This window comes from Chenopodium quinoa, unplaced genomic scaffold (genome assembly GCF_001683475.1).
Source record: "Chenopodium quinoa cultivar QQ74 unplaced genomic scaffold, ASM168347v1, whole genome shotgun sequence".
In the NCBI taxonomy this organism is placed as follows: domain Eukaryota; kingdom Viridiplantae; phylum Streptophyta; class Magnoliopsida; order Caryophyllales; family Amaranthaceae; genus Chenopodium; species Chenopodium quinoa.
The window spans coordinates 7013317-7030068 of NW_018743574.1; the positions used below are offsets into that span (position 1 = coordinate 7013317).

The 16752-nt window shown below is 30.8% G+C and overlaps 1 protein-coding gene and 1 long non-coding RNA gene across 2 annotated transcripts; one reads left to right on the top strand and one right to left on the bottom strand.

Annotated features, from left to right (window-relative positions):
* The first annotated feature begins 1179 nt into the window (after positions 1-1179).
* On the top strand, positions 1180-7788 carry LOC110682414. Its single transcript, XR_002503412.1, has 2 exons — positions 1180-2047; positions 6476-7788. It is a non-coding gene; the product is annotated as an uncharacterized LOC110682414 (long non-coding RNA).
* A 6290-nt stretch (positions 7789-14078) lies between these two features.
* LOC110682415 (LOB domain-containing protein 38-like) lies at positions 14079-15494 on the bottom strand. Its single transcript, XM_021858746.1, has 2 exons — positions 15158-15494; positions 14079-15048 (listed from the first exon to the last, which is right to left on the bottom strand). The coding sequence occupies exons 1-2, from the start codon at positions 15339-15341 to the stop codon at positions 14504-14506; spliced, it is 729 nt and encodes a 242-aa protein (XP_021714438.1). The 5' UTR covers positions 15342-15494; the 3' UTR covers positions 14079-14503.
* Positions 15495-16752: the final 1258 nt, after the last annotated feature.

Genomic DNA, 16752 nt, shown 5'->3' on the forward strand with positions numbered 1-16752 from the left:
GAGTTAATAAGAATGAATTTATATATAGTTTTACAACGATAATGTTCATGATAATGCAATTATCAAATCCTTTCAATTATGTTTTCATTATAAACCTTATTGGTTATAATGAAAGTTTTGGTAAAATTATGAGTGTTTTTCTCATATTAATTTGTTACTCTAAGTACGTTTTAAACTAGGTCATCTACATGAAGAGGTTGAAAACCTACAATGTGGATTATGTACATGAGTGATGAGTCTTACCATTTTAAGATGATTTTATACCCTATGTACAACATTATTTAATGTACACACATCTTATCTAAAGTTTGTCAATATATAATATCCTCCGAAGTTCTAAGTTCTATCTATACTTTCTTCTAAATCTGATTTCTCAAAATAATTTTTGCAAAGCATCTAGCATAATTAGCGAGGGAATTTCATTTATGAATTGTGACAACGAAGTGAGGTCAAATTGTTGTGACACACTCTTTTTTTATGAATTAATTTAAATTCATTTTTAATAACAAGAGATATCGATAAAATTGTGAATATAGATAATAATATGCTTCGTATAGCAATCTATACAAGCAATTCATATACTTGTAGTATTATTTTGATGTAAATCTAACTATAAAGATTTTATTATGTACTTTGTATTATTTTAAAAAGAAAGAAATTACTTGTTTTAAGTTTGATATTTGATATTGAGAAGCTTGCATTAGGATGTCTTTTCTTCACCTAGTCTCTTAAATTGAAACTTATTACATTTGATTGTAACTTCTGAAACTAGATCTTCGTGGCCCAATAATCAAAGACATATTTGTCTCAATTTATGGAGTATTATCCTACTACATTTGTCTCAATTTACTTGTCGCGTATTCCTCCAGAATATACTTCGTATAATACCTTAGTAATATACTTCGTATAATACCTTTCAAAGTGTTATACGAAGTATAATTGTTTTTTTTTTCCCCTTTGAAATCGGTCGGACGGCAGCCCTTTTGACCGGCCCAGAAATCGGGTCTCGTAAATCATTCACCAAATGTTTCCTCTTTTAGTTAACAGGCCCACATCATATGGTCCAGAATTTAAGACACGACATGGCTTATGGGCTAATTTCATGTTAGTTACAAACCAAGCCCAATTTTTATTTTTATTTTTATCTTTTTAGAAAAAAAAATATATATTGACGTAGAATTCAGTTCGGACGGTTCGGTTACTATACTGATAAGCCCACAATGCAGGGGATTTCTAACTAGCTGTCCATTGGCCCAATTTTGCAACAGTAAACTTTTTTTCTTTTTCCTTTTTTTTTACACTTAAATTTGATGGCCTATTTGAATTTTATTTTTTTTTCATCTTTATGAGATGTAAGTCACCTTAAAAATTTAGTACCATGTAATTTCTTTCCCTCGGTGAAAAATTCTTTTCTTTTTTTATATACTATGTACTAGTATATAAATTTCCTCCCTTTCTAAATATAAGTAGTTTCTATTTGACTTATTAAACTTGTTTATCTTAGTTGTTGTCATTTTTTTAATATCCGTACTCCATCTATCATATAATCCTCCAACATTAAAGTAACACTCCGTACTTGTTATGGGGTAGTTTCTACTAGTACTAATAATACAATAATCATTAAAGATAGAGTAGTATTGACAATGAAATTAATTTGTTATTAAGGGAGGATGTAGAAGCCAAATTGAATTTGAGTACAAAGAGTATGGGCACATTTTATGGGTGCAATCATAAGCAAGTAGTTATAAATTACAAAGTATATTAATAAATTTAGATATATGCATAATAATTATCCTCTGCTTTTTTTTTTTTAGGAAATAATAATTATGCAATATCTATCTTCATTATATTTATAGTTTTCAATGATGAAAATGCATGGGTTATGGGTTTATACATCGCTCAAATCAAAGCATATTCTCTTATCAAGTACGTTTTAATCCTATCTTTGTTACGTTGGTCTTGTCTTGCGGCGTTACACGTGAAAGTAGCCTCCTATCACGTTTCCTTGCTTTATGCCATTCTTTCCTCTGTCTCAGGAGCTCAACTAGTACGCATCTTATTCTTCTTCTTGCTTTGTACCTCTTTGATTCACTCATAGGTTCGTTTAAGTTCAAGACAAGTGCATACATTAGTTTGGGGCTACTATTAATTTGTTACTTTATTAATTAACACGACTCACATTGCATCTCTCATTACGCAACGTCCTTTATTTGTATTTGGTTTTAGAGTATGTTCAAAGGTCAAATAATAACTCATTTAAAATCTCAGAAGCGGAAAACAAGATGAATAAATTAAAACTAGTGTTGATCACACGTTTAGCATCAAATTAAGGAAGTCTATACTTAAGCGAGGAATCTAATCTCTTACCTTAATCTATCTTTTGTAAAATATAAATGAACTTAAAAAGTAAATTCTATTTTCCTTGTAGCTTGATGCTCTTACTAATAAACAAAGTCATTAATTAAAGAAAATTTATAAGCATAAGCAAAGGCAAGCATATTTGTAGGTCCTAACTATAGCATAACTGCATTAAATTGGTAAAACAAAGAATCTTGGAAGGTTCTAGTATGTGTTTTAACCCCAAAATTTTATGAATAAGTGTCCCAAATAAATCATAAATAATAAAAGAGGGACAAAATATAATTGTGAAGTGTTGTTATAAACGACCATAAATTGCATGAAAGGTCAGATGTTTCTCCAGAAATACTAAAGGGTATTTATTTATTTGTATGTATAAGTGGTGAAAGTTAACATAGTGTTATTGTAGCAACTTAATCCAAAGATACTGATTCTTTTGGACAGTGACCATGAAATTATAATTGGGAAATTTAAATTAGAAAATGACATTTAAAATTTGATCTCTTACTCCACTTCATTTTGACCAATTAGTCTAGTATGTTCTTATTCTATATATCGTTCATTCTTAGTGTTGCTTGATTTGAGAATGATCATTATGTTACTTGTTTGTTGTTTGTGAGTCAGCCATTTTCATTTTCAAAATCTAGCTAAAGCTACAACACTTTTTTTGGTTGACAATTTGAATTCGATTACACATTTGAGGGGTTAAGCTTTAACAATATAAATAAATCATTGGTAAGAAAGAAGAGTAAGGATATTACAGTTGAGGTTTTTTTAATTAAATTGTGTGACCATCAATGTACAATATATTTATTAAGATGCTTGCCAAGGGGATATGATACAATAGTTAACTGAGGATCGTAGGATGAATACGAGATAAATTTCCTTGTTGATTTCATTTCTCCTTAAGATTAATTTTTGTTGATCCAACTTCTTCAATATTAGTAACATTAATTGATGCTTCGTAAATCTTTCCCTTTTTATTACAATGCATGTATGAGGAGTTGAGGACGTACTACTGATGTACTATGTAGTCATCAATCTTGAGCAAGACCTATACAGATGTTAGGAATGGAGGTGACCTAAGACAAGGCACACCGAAAAAATTCTTAAAATCAATTTGTAAAAGAAGTAGCTCACTTGGTATATAATCAACGACCTTTACTTCATCTTTTAGCATTAACAAACATACTCACACTTGTACCTAACATTATAAATAACACTGATATCGGGTATAAAAGTAAGATATAAACATTTACTTAAAACATTTAAGAAACTATTACAACATTCTGTTTTCTATAAACCCGTATGAATTAAAATTTAAAATTTATTTTTTTATTATTTGTTAAGTGGCCAAGTAAATTAAAAAGTAAAATCATTTTCACTTTCACTAATAATCATTCTAGGCTTTAATGTATGGTTCGTTCTTTTCCCTCGTTAAATCACCTCTCACATCCCATCAAATTAAAGACCACTAAACTTGATACTTTAGGGAGGTGACTAATTGACAATTTTTAGTAATTAACGTTAAATCATTCATTAGTCATCCACGTATTAAGGGACCGGACAAATAATTTGATAGCTCTATACAAATAGTACGTATGTTACGATACACTCTACTCGTAGTCAATTATTTGAGGTACATCATGTTCAGCATTTGCCAATTCAATAACAACTTTTAATAAATTTGTTCTTTTAGTGATGTCTCAATTGAAATTTAAGGTATCCAAACCTTAAAGGAAGAATTGATTTTTTTTTTTTTTTTTAAGTGTATAAGTGCTTTAGATGTCTTCATTCACGACTTTGTTTTTTTATAGTTTTTGCTCGAAAAAAATAATACTTCATACTCCTTACATTAGATGAATACGGATTATCATTGAGTACATAGTTCAATTTATTAAATACAAAAAATTTCATTTCATTCATAAAAAATGAATTGTATTTCATGCCTTAAATTTTATAATATGTATTACATACATAGTACGCGAAATTTGAGTGGAAATTTTGTCAAAAGATTAAACTCCTGATAAATCCTTCAGACGTGGAAAACAGTAGGCGAGCAAGTTAGGCACGCATAGTTTTGTCCGCTTTACACTAAACAATAGGAGTATCTTGAAATTTTATTTGATACTACAATTGAGTAACCAATTTGATGACAAAAGCTGATGTGTACCAAACTAGTACCAATTTGATGTGTATTTTGACGGTTTATATTTGATGGAAGGATTTGAGTGATTTTAATGGTGGAAATTTGAAAGATAGTCTTAGAAGGCAACGACTTCTAAGTTTGATTTTAGGAGTAACGATCCCAAAACCCTAGTTAACAACTAGTTTGAACCTTAACAAAGTTCTCTTCAAGCAAAAGCTCAATAATCTCAAATTATAATTCATAAAACATCCTGTTAAAATAATTGACATACAACTAGTATATATAGGAAAAATAAATCTATCCTACTTGCCCTGCAAGAAAACTAAATAAAAAGCCCTAATAATTAATTAATGAACCAAGAGAGCCCACTAATTAATTAACACAACTTTGGAAGCCCAAGGCCCCATAACTACTACTAAGAAAATAATAAAAACATTATTAAAAACTCACTTGTAAAACCCCTACTTTAAGAGTAAGGTAAAACCAAGAGAGTACCTAAATAAAGCAATAAAAATAGTTATAAGGAAGGGGACTCGATTCACATCAAAAGCTACGATAGCTAACTGCTAATGGCTAGATACAATTCATTTTTTAAGGTTTTTTTCATAATTAAACATTATTGATGAATTTTGAAGTAGACAAAGATATCACCCAAATAACATATTAAAAATAATACTACGTAAGATGTGTTTTGGCATATTTTCACTCCTCCAAAACTTTAATTTTAGATTACTAATGTTACAAATATATAAGATGATCGTTAATTCGTACTATGTTACATCCATTTTTATAAACTACGAGTAAAATTTTAATTAGTTACTTGGCCTTCTATTAACCCTTTTTGTTTTACCTCATTTAAAAAAAAAATCACGTCAATTCAGACATGTATGTGAACAAATTTTCAAATAGATGTATTGAAAACAAACTGAAAAGGCAAAATGAAACGATTAAAAGAAATGAAGGAAGTAATTTAGCAATGAAAGCATGGAGTATATTTTCTTATTTACATGTTAGTTATGGTATTAAACAAATGGAAGAAAGACAGAGCTTTAAAACACATCAAAGGGCACCAAAAATTCTAGGTCTTAATATAGTACATAGTCCTGAATACCCATTCAGCAACAAGAAAAAGTAAGCAATCCTTTGATTAACAAGATTATAAAATATATGAGATCAAATGAAATTTGGATAAGTCTCCACTTTTCTTATCTCAAAAGCAATGAAGGATATCGTACTAATGTACTAATCAGTTGAAAGTCTTGAACAATTGTTGGGAGTACGCCGTAATTGCTTAGCTTAGTGTTTAATTTCTTTGGACGACCATCAATTTGCTTGTCATTATCTTCTTTCTTCTCTTTTTGATTTATCTTTATATTATATATTCATTGTATGGTCACACCTAAGAAAATTTGGCCATGTTTTTTTATTTATTATAGTGTACAAAAAGATACAGCTATCCAAGAAGTTTGGTTTGATTTTTCAAAACATTAAATTTCATGTTATAAGATGATGAATACGAAGTACTTCATTCAAGTGTATGCATTGAGAATTATATTGTAAAAATAAAATAGGAATATTAAATGAAGGTTTTTCTAATGAACAAACTCTTTAGTATAAGTATATCATTAAAAAAAATTATTACACCAATCTGCGCATGATTTTATCATAATATATGTAGGGTAATGTCCTTAGGGATATGTATAAGAAACTAAAAAGGGAAATATATATTGATGATAAATTAACATTAATTACACCGATCTGTGCGTGATTTTATCATGAATTTCCAACTTAATTTCATTTAGGAAGTATATTTAATGATTATATATATAACCCTAAAAACTACATGTATCATTACCCTATAATTTACCTTTCCGGCTTTCTCATTCATTACTAAGTCGATATAGATGTATATTTTTTATGTTACATAATAGTATAAGTTTGTTTACTAATAATTAATTAGTATTTTAGTTGATGATCATAAATGTTGAAGAAAGCAAAACAAAGAATAGAGGAAGGAACATCGGAGGAATCTAAAGAGAAGCACATGGTGGGGCCCGGCGGTGGGGAGGAGTAACATTGAGTTGCGTCATCCACCACCACAGTTGACAGAATGACAGTATAACCTCTCTTTGCTTTTCCTCAAAAGGTCTTTTATTTATTGCTTCATCCCTAAATCATAATCTTAATCAAAACTTTCTACTTGCGTGTCAATTTCTAATTGCCATTTTTCAAGTTGCATTATACGAAGTACTCCTAAAAACTTGGTCGTGGTACTACACATTTACCACCACTCTCTAACTCTCTAGTACGGAGTACTACACTCCACTTACGTGTTATGAACTTATGATTTACGAGCACTCTCTTTAGGTCCTTCGTTTCATTATAATTGTCTTTGTAAAAAAACGTAATTTTATAATTAGATAAAGTTAATGCGAGAAAATTTGATGGAAATAAAATAGTTTATGTGAGAATATTATGGTTCTCTTATGTTTTTGTAGCATGGGGCAAACTTCGTGAAAAAAGAGAAAATAAAAGGAGATATGATACATACAATAATTCTGTTTAGTCTTTACCTCCACAATGTCTAGTAGGCAGTACTAGTTTACCATACATACATTCATTTCTCCTCCATTCATTTAGTGTCTTGGGACACCTTTTGTCTAGTTTTAATATTCCACTTTAAATCATATTGTCACATTCTAACTGACTTACCTATCTTCTATAATTCTACTACTTCATAACTCATATGTTGATACCTTTACTTTAACAAGGGGTAGGGATTTGAATCCATGATATAATTATACACAGGTTCTTAATTATAACCATCAGATCAAGACCTCATCAATATATATTATTATAGAAAACAAAGTATATTGTTACAAACTTACAAAAATATTATAAATAATTGGTCTAATTAAGTAGTCCGTATTTTACTATTTTGTAATTGGCTGTGACATGAAAGAAAGGTTATTGTTGAGCCCATGAACAACCCACATGTGAGCATTCTCTTGTCCTACACTAAACACTAAAAGGGGAGTGTAGTGGTAATGAAATCCCACATTGAAAGAATTCAAGAGTTACCACCACTATATAAGGCTAAGGGGCTATTCCTCTCATTGTCATATGGTTTTGAGGTGGAACCTCCTTGGTCTTGTAAAAGTGGTGGACTTGCACTCTCCCGTGACGGGTGCGGCCCAGACCCGTATTTAACCGTTATCATTATTTACACATTTTTATTTGGTGCCCAAAAAAAAAAAAAAAAAAAAAAAAAAAAAAAAAGGTTAATGGAAGGACAAGATCTGAGCCCAGGAGTTGGGAAATTTTGTCGTAGGTGTCTAAATTCAATGATAGAGAACGGTGGTGAAATCCGCGTCACATTCTCATTATATAATTCTGATTTTCTACAATTATTAATCATTTAAGAAAAATTAAAAAAATAAAAGAAAGCAAAAAATGGGCCATTGTTCATGAAACCTCCAATAATATAGTAGAGCCACTAGTACTACTTATATAAGTTGTTTTGTTAATAAGAATATAACTTGGTCATCCTTTTGGGCCCCTCATTAAATAAGTTGTTGTTCTTATGCAATTGGCTCATTCATAGTCCTCTCACTAATTAGAAGATTCTTATTTTTAATTTCTTTATCAATTTTAATTTTTATTATTATTGGCTTTTATTTTAATAAAGTTTTTTTGGCAACCTTTGCACTAAACATTGAGCCTTCTGCCTCCTTAACCAGTTAACCTAAGCCTCCTGTCTCCTTAACCTTAATAATTAAGCCCATTGGTTTCCTTCATCTTAAGTTAAGAATAATTGAACAAGGGGCTGGATTCAGACATAGATTTTATAATATTAATTAGTACCAAGTATTACGTAATCTGTAATTAATTTGGTTGTTTAAACATACCGGCCACATGATTAGTTGATTTTATTTGATTAACCAAAGCAAAACTGTATTCATTATTAATTTAATAATACACATTAATAATCCATTAATTGGTACAAAGTACGTACTTCGTACTTAAATAGTTTCAATTGAACGTACACAAGTTGATTTTTTAACAAGTGCAAAAACTACAAATGCAATAACGACGTCCATTATGATTTATGAATTTATAAACCAGATTCGTTTGTTATAAAAATAATTGTTTAAAAGATATAAACTTGAATGGTCATTGGTTGGTTATGATTATTATGAGTCCTGTATCAATATTATTACAAATATATGTGATAATCATGAATTGAATCATGAGACATTTGTCAAATACTACATATATTGGGTTGATTATATTATTGGGTCAAAATGTAGTTTCTTTTTATCTTTAGGTAGCTCTTTTTTATGTCCCTTTAATTATAACTTATATTTTTAAGACTTATCTTATTGAATTTATGAACATATATTAATATTCGTCGAAACCTATTTTTATATAAAAAAAATGAGTAGAAACAAGATGAAGTAAACATAACTTTAATTCACCAATATTTGTATGATAAAATTGATTATTAAATAATTGCAATTTATCCATGGTCTTATTACATACAAGTACGTACTTCATATATATATTCATGTTATATCGTTCAAAATAAGTCGAATAAAACGTATCCTATGGTGCTGATTTAATTTGTTGAAATCGATGTAATTTAAGTAGAAGAGAGAAGGCACTAGTGCAGTGGGCTCAATGCATGATATTTGTTTTCTCAATCAGTGGACAATCGAGGGCCGAGCGTATATATGTTCAACGTAGTATTGTCAATTTGTCACTGTTAGAGTTATATGGATGTTCATTATTCCAGCTACTTTGTCCTTTGGAGTTACATATATATTCAATAATAATTCAGACCATTATTTTGGTAAATATATTGATTGTGAAATTAGACAAAGAAATCAAAATAACAGGCTAGATTAATGTACCCCGCCAAAAGATGCTGACAGACAACATCCCCCAAATGCAAGGAATTGGCTTTAAAAAGCAACTTGTAATTTGTGGTCCAAAATTACAAAGATCTAACTGAAATTGATGTAAGCTCTAAGAATATCTCTAAGCTACACCAAATGACAAGTTTTTTATGGTCCCCAATTTATTACCCAAGGAATACATGGGACATAGGAATCATAGTCTCATAAACATAACAGGAGAGCTGAAAACAATTTCTACAATTTTGGATCACAAGTAACATGCATTTAGTAGGCCGGTGGCGTGGCAACAGAAAACTAGGAACAACCTCTTATATAGTTGTGTGTGTGACACATACTAACATTATGAAGTACTACGTATATCATATGTGTGGTTATCGTCTTATAATAAATGACGAGACCCATACAATGTATGTATAGCTTATAACTCGTAAGGTCTTGAGAAGTTGAGACTCCTATAAAATTTATACCACTAAACCAACATTATAAACAATACACGTAGGGTTGAAGGGGTATTCAATTTGTTTTTTATAGGAGTATATATTTTTTTTTTCTATTTGCATTTCTATAACTTCTAATACACATATTTGAACATCAATGAATCTAATTTATGACTAATTAGATTAAATAATTCTTATAAATATCTAGTTACTCAATACTGTATTTTAAAAATACATATTGATCAATATAGCATAACAAAATTTGTACATGCTTTAGGTTACTTTTGTTTTTTTAAAAAAAACTTCTAGATTTATAATCTACTTTTACATAATTTTATTTTATTTTTGCATGACTTCATAATTTGGTAGATGCAATTATATTTAAACAATAATTTAAGCATAAAAAAGGTGGAATAGGGAGAGATATGGTGATATATATGCAGCAAAAAGAAGGCAGCAAAAGGAGAAGAAGGTGGAAGATAATGCGCTGACGAAATTAAATTCTGGTTTGGGCCCCACTGCAAATGCGGCGAGACGCTGCATTATCGCAGGGGAAAATAGCGCAAAAGATAACTTATTTATGTGCTTTTTTTTTTATTTAATTAATTAGGCATTCATTTGTTATTGGACTAATAATATCTATTTGGACACTTCAATAACAATTTGACAAATAGATCTGACGTGTTATGCTGGCCCACCAATCCCCAAGATGGAGGAAAGGAACCCAAAGTAGACTACTTGTACCATTATAACTTTTTAGCCCTTTTAAGTGTTTTTTAATTGAATATATAGGTGGCTTTAAGTACCTAACTAACCCATATTAGTTCTTAGCATCACTCCTAAGTTTCATGTTATTTATTAATATCTTTTTTCTATTTTCCCGATAGTCAATTTTGACCGTAAAAATCTTTTGTTGAACTCTTAATAAGAGTTAAAGAGTACATGCTTATACATATCATGAATTATAAGGTATAGTAATCGTTTTTACCTTTGCATACAATCAACTTACAATCCATCTAATAATGAATGTCCTTGGGTTACAAATTGCAACCCTGATATACTAAGTTATAGCTCTGATAGTGTTAAAGACTTAAATGGGCACAAACTGGATTGTGTAGGCTCACACATGGGCGGATCTAGGGGGATTCAAGGGGGTTCATTGAACCCTAGATTTTTTGAAAAAAAATTATAAGTTTTGATTTTTTTTTTAAAAAAAAAAAAGAAAAAAAATAAGGTTAAAACAAATTTTTGTGAAGTAAATAAACAAATATGTAACTTTGGCACATTGGTAAGGGAGTAACTAATAGAGTAGTGAGGCTTATCCTGATCATGGGTTCGAGACCAGCCATAGTTGGTTTATGAAAACATTGTATGATAGTGAAATTAATTTTTTTTTCCTTTCGATTTCTTCCGTTGTTCTTTATGAGTTAGTCCATAGTTGGTTCAATAATTTTAGGAGTAGTATGTTGGTCATTTTGTTAAGTTAGAGAGTCAAATGAATTTAGAAGTTAATGAGTTTATTTAGTGGGTTTAATCATGGCATAATACTTTCAGTTTTTTAGCTTATTATTTGTTGTTTGTTAGCCTACATATGTGGCTCTTGTATTTAGTGAATTAAGCATGAAGAAATATTATGAGTTCTTTATTTTACTTGCTTCATACTTATCTAATATTATTATTGTTTTTATCCTCTAGTACGTATTAGTTTCAACAGTCTCCTTATTCCTCTACTCCTCTTAATTATTAAATCTTTATTTGTTTGTAAATTAGTGATAATTAGATTAATTATTGATTTGTTTAATTAGTTTTGATATATTGTTGACGTACAAATTGAATTTAGAAACTTAGAATTTAAAATTTTTACTTGGTCTTTTAATTGATAATTAGAAAAAAATTTCATTGTCAAATTTGTGTTTATTGGGGACTTGGGATTTTTGTTTTTCGTGTAATATTCATTTTTTGCAATATAATTATAGATTTATCATTTATAGAAGTAGTAATGTTTTAGCACGCTTTCAAAGTATAAAACTCGAAGAATGCTTTTGTAGAGTTTTTTATTTTATTTATTTATTATTTTGTAACTGTTTAATCCATCCATTTGTAATAAAAAATTTGAACTTATATATTGAATATTTAATTAATATATGAGCATCGTTTGTTTTTTAAGATTCCGAACCCACAGTTCGGAATTTCTGGATACGCCACTGGGCTCACATGATATGTCAACATGTGTTATGCTTAAGTAGGTTGTGCTTAAAGATTCAAGAAATAATTGTATTTGTACTAGACTTGTGTAAAAATAAGAACAAGCAAAGTGAGCCAACCTATTGTGCTCATGACAGGTTCATGCGGAAACCATAGCCTATCGATGTTCCATACCCAACTTATAATAAGCTCGTACCAAATGAGACTATTTTCATATCGTACCTAACTAGCCTCGACCAATCTCTAGTTGTATAATTGTAGATTTGTGGGTGGGGTAAAAAAGATGATAGCAAAATAAGCAGTTGAGGGAAGGGTTAGTATATGGTTATCATGGAGACAGCCAAAATCAACGCTGACATGGACCGTACAATTGGATGCAAGTGGGAGACTTGGATAAAGAGTTGGTCATCAAGTAACTGTACCATACCAAATACACTTTGATGCTTTAAAGTTTATAAAGAATTGGTAGGGTCGCTTACCACCAAAATTACACTATTACCCCTCCCCTTATTAATACGACTCTTTCAACCCTTGAAAAGCCGTCTTATGATACATACAAAACTTTCTCTCTCTAGAAAATAAAACAAGTTGCAAGTTTCTCTCTCTTAGGTCACCCAAGTTAGGCTGTCCGCCGAAAGGCGAGAAGCTCATAATTGAACGTGAGGTAAAGCCAATAGTTTGGAGCTTAGAATTTTAATAAAAAAGAAAAAAAAGGAGTTTTTCTTAAAATGGGTGTACTAAATGCAGCTATAATCTGTGGATAGTCGTCCTTTTGGATAATATTAAAAGGTAGTGGATCGATACGCAACAATCCTGCAACGCTGAGAATGTGATCTTCGAATATTTTATCTTCCAAGATTTTCATTTCTTTCCACGCGCTTTCTTCTTCGTACTACTACTACTAACTACTTGGCTCTTAATTTGCTCTCTCCCTAGCTTTGTACTTCCCGTACCCGTCCAAACTAGCCTATTTGGCTATATTCCATTATATCGATTTGGTTGATTTAAACACACTCGAATACAATTATGTACATAGTAATATGATACATCACAATTTAGTTTTATTACTTGAATGAAATTAATATTGTACTCCATAATAATTTTGTGTGGAGTCTCTAGGTAAATGGAGGTGAAGGAACATTACAAAATCGACGTGGAACTTTTTGGTCCAATAACATTAACATGAATGATATTTTTGATAATTGACTTTTTTGTTCCAATATTTGATTTTGATTCTAACACTATGAAATCACATTCTCTTAATACGTTTCTCTCAAGAGTAATTCTATCACTACACACTGATGTTCTAGTCAAATTCTTAAATTGAGGAGCTGGTGAATTCTATCATTATTGGAGTATATATTTTCAAATTTCAATAAATAACAGTATTTGTTGATGTAATGAAATCCAAAAAGGTTTAGTTAAATGTTTCCCACTAACTAGGGATGGCACCCTTCGTACTTTAGAGATGAGCAAGTCAATGCAATGAACTTATCAACAAGATCAAAGATCAAGGATTGGTTGGAAGCTAAAGAGCAAAACTCACTATTATAATTACACTATTTTTTGTACTTGAATGGTCATTCATATCTAAACTAAGTCACCTAAAGAGATCTTGCCATGGTTAACTAATAAACCATTATTACAAGAGGATAATGTTATAACTTTTTAAGGATTATTTTTGACGGACAAATTAAAAGATTTTCAAGTAACAGAGTAGAGTAAAGATGAAGAATCTGAATATATTATATTAAAAAAAAGTGTTAGGTACAACTTTGATAAATACAAATAATTCGTTTCATTTAAAATATACACAGTTTAAATGAATAGATCATAGATCATAAAGTTAACATTTCAACCTGTGGTAATTGAAAATAAATCCCATTTCAAAGGAAGCAATATTATAGGCTCATAGCTATTTTGTGATGGACTACCAAATTAACAACCAACCTCACCTTTCAGAATTAGAAACATTAATTAAAGATTAAAAATTACTACACCAACAAGAAGTAAATAAAATAATTGAGCCAAAAATACAATTCTTATTTTTACTCATACGTAAACTTACACGTAGTCATAGTCACAGATCAAAAAAAGTGACAGATCCAATGAGAAACCCCGAATTACCCCAAAATTAAAAAAAAAAAAAAAAAAAAGAAAAAAATAATTAAAAAAAAAGGAAGAAAATAGACGCCGCCCAGCATTCATCTTCCTTTCCCCGCATTTTAGGGTGAGAAATCTTTGCCGCCGGTCATTTACAAAAATCTTCCCGGAAAAATCTAATTTCCGAAAATAACCTTCTTATCCCACTCCACTTGATTATTTTTAATCAAACACAAAATTTCCTCACCACTAAATTAATTAAAGAGGGTAAATTGTAAATAGATCTAAGTTAAAATAAGTTGGATTTACTCCACCAAAACGCTTCGTTTTGTTTAACCGACGAATAAGTTCAAGAGTTTAGGTTGGTAGTAATTATCACTCTCGAAACTGACAGTAGTTGCCGATTCTTCGGAGTTCAACGACGGCGTTCCCGGCCGTTGTTGCGGCGGCGCGTGGAGAAAAGTCGGCGGTGTAAGGCTTAGATCGAGATGTTTCACGTGATAATCATCTTCTTCTTTCCGCCTTTTACTGTTGGTGAACCTTGGAGGTGGTGGAGATGACCGTGATTTCTTAATGTTGTTGTTAACATCTTGGTGCATCATGTTTAATCCACCAATCTGCTTCCGCCACGTGTTGGTGTTAGAATTGGAAGGACAAACAACCTCGGAATTGTCATCGGCGTCAACAATTGTCGGGACCGGAGATGGTGGAGCTCCGACAAGGAATTCGGAGATTGGTCGGAGTGTTCCGCCACGTAGGACGGTTTCAACGGCGGCTTGACACACGTGCCAGTTTCCTGTCCATAGTAACCCTACGGCGCCACTTACTGGGTTCACGGTTCGGCCGCATGCTTCGTATAATAGTGACTGGAATAGAGCTGAAATTAATTTTTTAAAAAAAAATCAATAAACATTGGTCCAGAAATAATATGGATGCGGAAATATTTTTAGGAAATATATTTAATGCTTATATAAACGGGTTCTTACCAGGGCGTTGAGAGTCGGGGACGTTGGAGATGAAGGACATGAGACCGGCACGGCCGAAGAATTTAGCGACAAAGACAGTGGCGTGACCTTGAGATTCAGGGGTGTCAATCCATTGAAGACAAGGTCTTAAGATGCAAGATTCGCTGCATCCTTTTCGAAGAACTCGGCAACCATTGCAACTCATTTTTGTTTGGTTGTCTTAGGAAAATAATCAATTAATTAAGAAGTGAGGTGCATTAACTAGAAAGAAGAAGAAAGAAGGCTGTTTTAAAAACTTGGAGAAAAAGAAAGAGAAAGGGGAGAATAATAGGGTGTGAAGGGAGCAGAAGAAGGGAGATTTATAGATTTAAGAGAAGAGAAACAAAGTTGAGAGATGGGTTGGGTACTTGGGTTAGGTTAAGTTAACCCAAGGGTTGAGTTAGTTTGGTGGTGGGGTGGTAATGTGGTTTGTGAGTTTTTAACAACAAGAAAGAAGGGGGCAATTTGTGTTTTATTTATTTTTAATTTAATTTATTAATTTAATAAGTATAAAAGGATAAATAAAAAAAGAAAAAAGAAAAGGGGTCAGATTCCAAAAGACTTGGGGGGAGAGAGGGGCAAACGGCCGCGTTTCTCCGCAAATGGGGAAAGAGAGTCCACCGTTGGATTCCTTCCCACTTCCTCCACCCAAGGAGAATGAACCCCAATCAACTTGCTCTCTTTTTTTTTCTTTTTTTTTTTTTTTAAATAAAATATTCTTATATTTCTTGTTGGAAGGTTTTATTCATTGCTAACTATTCACGTCTTCCTATACTTTGACATTCCTAAATAAATGCCACTTTCATGATCTATCTAGATCTTCCATTTTTTTTTAACAAAAACAGTGTTCGAGTTCAACTATTCACATTTGACTATCCAATCTTTGTACTTTCTTTACAATTTTATTAGTATCAAGGAATCTATTCAAACAAATTACAATTTTGATATAATATAATTTAATTTTAACATTTTCATTGTATGATTGCATTTTTCGCTTGATGTAGATACTCTATATTTGTTGATGTTACTAAGGTTTACATCAACATCACATTTCAAATAATACCCCGGATTAATTATAATTTGAACATGATTCTTGAATAATTATAGTTTGTGCTTAATAAATATATTCTCTTTGTTATCATAGAACTTCTAGTTTACATATTGAAGTCTACATTTTACTGTTGGTATCTTGAAGTTGTTATGGACATAATTACAAGTAGTTAACCCCACACGCCCACACCACACCGATTCATCAACTTTTCTCATGTGCATGACACATCATGAAAGATATGAACTTTCTAATTTCCACAATAGTAATATTAGCTTATTGCTATCAATACACAATACAAAGTAGTGTTTATTTTACGTCACAATAAAATAACAAAATTTTTTTTAACGAGAATAATATCACAAGATTTATCAGCTTAAATTCCCTGAATTCTTTAAGCCCTCTTTAAATAAATGTACATGTGATGATGTGAATATTAATTCACATATGAAAGATGGATTATAGTAACAAAATAAATCAAGCAAGCAAATGTTTTGGAATAGTATAGGCACAAAATAGGAGGGGAAGG